This window comes from Meles meles, chromosome 20 (genome assembly GCF_922984935.1).
Source record: "Meles meles chromosome 20, mMelMel3.1 paternal haplotype, whole genome shotgun sequence".
Classification (NCBI taxonomy): Eukaryota; Metazoa; Chordata; class Mammalia; order Carnivora; family Mustelidae; genus Meles; species Meles meles.
Genome location: NC_060085.1, coordinates 11,693,596 through 11,699,686, shown reverse-complemented (window position 1 = coordinate 11,699,686; position 6,091 = coordinate 11,693,596). Strand labels below are relative to the sequence as shown.

The following is a 6,091-nucleotide window of genomic DNA, read 5'->3' as shown; positions in this document are numbered from 1 at the left end:
ATTAATTATAATTTAGAAATTCTAGTGTTGCATAACTCCGGGTCAGATCTGGAGCACAGTTAGTTGAGTCACACTATTGGTGTGGGAGACTCCTCATCCAACTGTGAGATAGCAAAGGTTCACATGTGGATGTTAAAATAGTGGAAGTAAATTAAGAGAATTCACATTTGATAAGTTCAGTTTTTAAAACAATAGATTGCCTACATATATAAAAGTAGTAAAATGATATAAATTGGATCAAGGCAAAAGAGCACTACTGCCACAGACCTCATGGGTGAGCCTTAGAAACCCAATCTATAGATGCCTACCTGACTTCAGACTCATGAGGAGCCCTGCTGAGATCAGAACAGCTGCCTACTGTATAATCGCCTTTAATAATAAAAATATACTAGGGCATTTTTGAAGATTTTACTTATTTACTTGAGAAAGAGAGCGAGAGGACAAACTAGAGAGAGCACGAGGAGAGTGGGAAGGGATGTAGGGACAGAGGGAAAGATAGAAGCAGACTTCCCACTGAGTAAGAAGCCTGATGGGGGGCTCCATCCTAGTGCCCTGAGATCATGACCTGAGCTGAAGACAGATGCTTAACCAACTGAGTCATCCAGGCGACCCTATACGAAGACATTTTATTGTAGGATACTTTGTATGCAGTAATAGCTAACTGATATAATAATCAAATCAGGCAGAACTCACAGCATTTGTAGTAATCTGATTCTTTTTCTCCTAGGCATTTCTTCAGGTACTTCAAAGTAGCTTTCATGATTACTCTGTTCTTCAAGTTTATCTCACATAATTGAATTAAAAATTACTCCATTGACATGGGGATATGGAGAGGAGAGGGAGTTGAGGGAAACTGGAAGGGGAGATGAACCATGAGAGACTATGGACTCTGAAAAACAACCAGAGGGTTTTGAAGGGGCGGGGGTGGGTGGGTGGGAGGTTGAGGAACCAGGTGGTGGGTAATAGGGAGGGCACGTACTGCATGGAGCACTGGTGCAAAAACAATGTGTGTGGTGCAAAAACAATGAACACTGTTACGCTGAAAATAAGCAAATAAAAAAATAAATAAATTAAAAAAAAGAATAAATCATGCCACCCCCCCCCAAAAAAATTACTCCATTGAGGTTTCTTAGAGGTAACATGGGGAGGTTGGAAGAACATGTATGTGTGCATGTGAGTCTGAAGCACATGCAGGTCAGGAACCAAGGGTTGCTGGTGACTCAACCTGTGCTTATGAAGATCATGTATAATGGATGATAATGATGTTGTTCATTCACTGTCCCTTTAGAGGTTATGGCACAATTTCAAATCGTGGGAGATATTTCATTTATAGAAATGGAAGCAATCATATTTGTATGAAGCACTGGAAAATTTCAACCAGAAAGCAGAAAATAATTTAACAAATCCCCAACATGTTACCAGTCTTTCATCTTATTAAATACACCTTACAAATAGATCCTGATATTCTGTAGTTCAGTAAGTAAATGAAGTGCCCGAGAAAGAAATAGTTTGCACAGCAGTAAATGTATGTTTTAATATTTTGCTTCATGATTTTTAAATTCAACTTGGCTCTAAGACCATATTACATCAACCTATTTTTTCCATATTTGTCTTTCTCTGTACATTCCTCTTGGAAAAATGTATTTCCATATATATATATATATATATATTTTTTTTTTTTAACCCCAGTGACTATGTGAGGCATGGTGGCCACAAACTTTTTAACAATAGGATCTTAAAGTGTAGATAAATTCCCATGATCAGCTATAGCCACCAGTACATCCTAGAGGAGAAGACATGTAACAAATTCTTTGACCTCAGCTGCAACAATTTCTTGCAAAACACATCTCTAAAGTCAAGGGAAACAAAATAAAAAAAGAACTATTCAACCGCATTAAGATAAAAAGATTCTGCACAGCAGAAGTCAAAAAAACTATAAGGCAATCTATGGAACTCGAGAAGATATTTGCAAATGATGTATCAGATAAAAGACTGATATCCAAGATCTATAAGGAACTTAAAACTAACTCTCCAGAAAACAGATAATCCAGTTAAGAAATAGGCAGAAGATATGAACCAGACTCTTCTCCAAAGAAGACAAAAATATGGCCAAAAGACACGTGAAAAAATGCTCAACATTACTAGCCATCAGGGAAATACAAATCAAAACCACAGTGACATACCACCTTACATCAGTTAGAATGTCTTAAATTAACAAGCCAGGGAATAACAAATGTTGGTGAAGATGTGGAGAAATGTGAACCCACTCACACTGTTGGTGGAAATGCAAGCTGATACAGCCACTCTGGAAAACCGTACGGAGGTTCCTCAAGACATTAAAAATAGAGCTGCCCTCAGCAATGTCTACAATAGCCAAACTATGGAAAGGACCTAGATGTCCATCAACAGATGAATGGATAAAGAAGATGTGGTATATATACACAATGGAATACTATGCAGCCATCAAAAGAAATGAAATCTTGCCATTTGCGATGACGTGGATGGAACTAGAGGGTATCATACTTAGTGAAATAAGTCAATTGGAGAAAGACAACTATCATATGATCTCTCTGATATGAGGATGTGGAGATGCAACATAGGGGGTTAGGGGGATAAGAGAAGAATAAATGAATCGAGATGGGAATGGGAGGGAGACAAACCCTAAGTGACTCTTAATCTCACAAAACAAACTGAGGGTTGCTGGGGGAAGGGGGGGTTGGGAGAGGGGTAGTGGGATTATGGACATTGGGGAGGGTATGTGCTATGGTGAGTGCTGTGAAGTGTGTAAACCTGGTGATTCATAGACCTGTACCCCTGGGGATAAAAAATACATTATATGTTTATAAAAAATAAGAAATAATAAAAAAATAGAGCTGCCCTATGACCCAGCAATTGCATTACTAAGTATTTACCCCAAAGATACAAATGTAGTGAAATAATGGGTCACCTGGACTCCAATGTTCATAGAAGCAATGTTCTCAATAGCTCAGCTGTGGAATGAACCAAGATGTCCTTCAACAGATGAATGGATAAAGAAGATGTGGTTCAAGTATACAATGTAATATTACTCATTTCTCATTACTCATAATGAATACTCCATTTGTATCAACATGGATGGAACTAGGGGGTATTAAGCTAAGTGAAATAGGTCAGAGAAAGGTAATTATCATTTGGTTTCACTCATAGGTGGAATATAAGAAATAGTGCATAGAATCTTAATGGAAGGGAGGAAAAACTAAAGGGGAAGAAATCAGAGAGAGAGACAAACCATGAGTGACTTGTAACTGGAAAACAAACTGAGGGTTGCTGGAGGGGCATCTATGGGGTAACAGGTTAACTGAGTGATGGGGGATAAGGAGGGCATGTGATGTGATGAGCACTGGGTGTTACATGCATCTGATGATGTATTAAACTCTACGTCTGAAACTAATATTGTACTATATGTTGGCTAATTGAATTTAAATTAAAAAGTGCATTCTCTGGCAGAGCAGTTAAGGTAGTGATATACAAAGAAAGATGTTCACAAAAGGGAAGTGCAGTGGTCTCAGATTTTTCTCTGTTATAAACTTATTTAAATGGCTGTGGTGGCTAAGATACTATGGGAATAGTATTCAGTCAAAAAAGAAAAAATGCTCACTGTGATATATTTTATTTGAGAAGAAATTATTCTTAATCAATTCATGTAGTCCTTTGAATAAGTGAGAATGTTCTGAACATTTCACATGCAAAGTTAGGAATAACATTGAAAGACTAGGAAAATGACAAAGGGAAAAATCTCTTGAATATCAGAGATATCACAAAGCTTAATAAAATGAGTTTCATAAATTATATGGAAAGGTAAAAAAAAGAAATTCTAGGAAAAAAATAAAAAAGACATGTACCACTTCTACAATCTGATTAAAGTATCTAAATATTTGGTGTAAGAGAATCGTGTTTCATTCTTCTACACATAGCTGTCCATTTTTCCTGGCACCATTTATTGAAGAGACTGTCTTTTTTCCACTGTATATTTTTTCCTGCTTTGTCAAAGATTAGTTGACCATAGAGACGAGGGTCCATATCTAGGCTCTCTACTCTGCTCCACTGGTCTATGTGTCTGTTTTTGTGCCAGTACCATGCTGTCTCTGTGATCACGGCTTTATAGTAAAGCTTGAAATCAGGCAATGTGATGCTCCCAGTTTTGTTTTTCTTTTTCAGCATTTCCTTAGAAATTCGGGGTTTCCTCTGATTCCATACAAATTTTAGGATTGTTTGCTCCAGGTTTTTGAAAAATGCTGGTGGTATTTTGATTGGAGTGTCATTGAAAGTATAGATTGCTCAAGGCAGTATAGACAGTGTCTTCTTCAATTTCTTTCATGAGTGTTCTGTAGTTCCTCAAGTACAGATCCTTTACCTCTTTGGTTAGGTTTATTCCCAGGTATCTTATGGTTCTTGGTGCTATAGTAAGTGGAACCAATTCTCTAATTTCCCTTTCTGTATTTTCATTGTTAGAGTATAAGAAAGCAACTGATTTCTGTACATTTATTTTGTATCCTGCCACATTACTGAATTGCTGTATGAGTTCTAGTAGTTTGGGGGTGGAGTCTTTTGGGTTTTACATATAAAGAATCATGTCATCTGTGAAGTGAGAGAGTTTGACTTCTTCATTGTCAATTTGAATATCTTTCATTTCTCTTTGTTGTCTTATTGCTGTTTATAGGACTTTTATTTTGTTCATATTTTGGGCCCTGTAATTTTGGGCACTTTCTCAGCTCCATGAAGATTCATGCTTTTAGAGCTGCCATCCCACAGAATCTCATCATAGCCTCCTTTATGTCTTTGTTTCTAAGGCTATAGATGAAGGGATTCAGCATGGGTGTGACCACAGTGTACATTACCGATGCTACTGCACTTGAGTGGGAGCTCTGGGGAGCAGCAGAGCTAAGGTACACTCCCAGGCTTGTGCAATAAAATAAAGAGACAACTGAGAGGTGAGATGCACAGGTGGAAAATGCTTTATATTTGCTCTGAGATGATGAGATCCCACGTATGGAGGAAACTATCTTAGAGTAAGAGTAAAGGATACCAGTGAAGGGACCACCAGCCAACAACATAGCTGCAAAATATATCACCATGTTATTGAGAAAGGTGTCAGAACATGCAATTTGGATCATCTGATTGATTTCACAGAAAAAGTGGGGGATTTCCAAGACTGTGCAGAAAGACAGCCGCAACACCATAGAAGTTTGTAACAAGGAATGTAAGGCACTCAGAATCCAGGACATGAGAACCAGCAGTCCACAAAGCCAGGGGTTCATGATGACTGTGTAGTGCAGCGGGTGACAGATGGCCACAAAGCGGTCATAAGCCATCACAGTGAGGAGAAAGATGTCTAGCCCTGTAAACAGTATGAAAAAATACATCTGTGTGATGCAGTCTGCATAGGTTATGACTTTGCTCTGAGTCTGGATGTTAAACAGCATCTTTGGGATTGTGGTGGAGGTGAAGCAAACATCTACAAAGGATAAGTTGGTGAGGAAGAAGTACATTGGGGTGTGGAGGTGGGAGTGAGAGCTGACTGCCAGGATGATGAGCAGGTTTCCAAACAGCGTGATCAGGTACATGGAAAGGAAAAATCCAAATATGATTGGCTGCAGTTCTGGTTCCTCTGAAAATCCCAGAAGCTCAAACTCTGAAATTCCTGTATTGTTTCCTGGGTCCATGCAGTGGAGTGACTACCAGCACAAAGGAAAATAACATGACAAATTTTCACAAAAATGGTCATTGCTTACATTGTGGAAATGCAACAATTTTTATTTTCCAGTCAAGAAAACTTATTGCAATATTATGTGAATAGATTTGGGCCCCTTGAGAGGATTCTGATTCCTCTCTTATTAGGAATTTTCATCGCAACATCAGATGTTCCCCAAAATGTCAGATATTATACAGTTTTATTAAGAAATTATTTCATGCATTTGAGAAATATATTGAATGCCGACTATGTTTTGGGAATTCTAGTCATAAAGTAGTGGGTGTTGAATAGCAAAAGTCCCTACAATTAAATGATGGTTAAAGGATAGAAGCAGATATAAAAATTAAATAATCATGAGAC

General features: G+C 38.0%; 1 protein-coding gene across 1 annotated transcript; it reads right to left on the bottom strand.

The window, feature by feature from the left end:
• Window positions 1-4,763: 4,763 nt before the first annotated feature.
• LOC123932193 (olfactory receptor-like protein OLF4) lies at window positions 4,764-5,603 on the bottom strand. The gene is made up of 2 exons (XM_045989948.1): window positions 5,249-5,603; window positions 4,764-4,963 (listed from the first exon to the last, which is right to left on the bottom strand). Exons 1-2 carry the CDS (start codon window positions 5,601-5,603, stop codon window positions 4,764-4,766), a joined length of 555 nt encoding a protein of 184 aa, XP_045845904.1.
• Between the last annotated feature and the right edge of the window lie 488 nt (window positions 5,604-6,091).

What these genes read in the sequence shown, in the direction of transcription:
- LOC123932193 (XM_045989948.1), bottom strand. Translation starts at nt 5,603, where the DNA reads ATGTACCTGATCACGCTGTTTGGAAACCTGCTCATCATCCTGGCAGTC. An exon ending in TCTCATGTCCTGGATTCTGA is followed by an intron (nt 4,964 to 5,248) that starts GTGCCTTACATT and finishes CTCACCTCTCAG; the next exon opens with TTGTCTCTTTATTTTATTGC.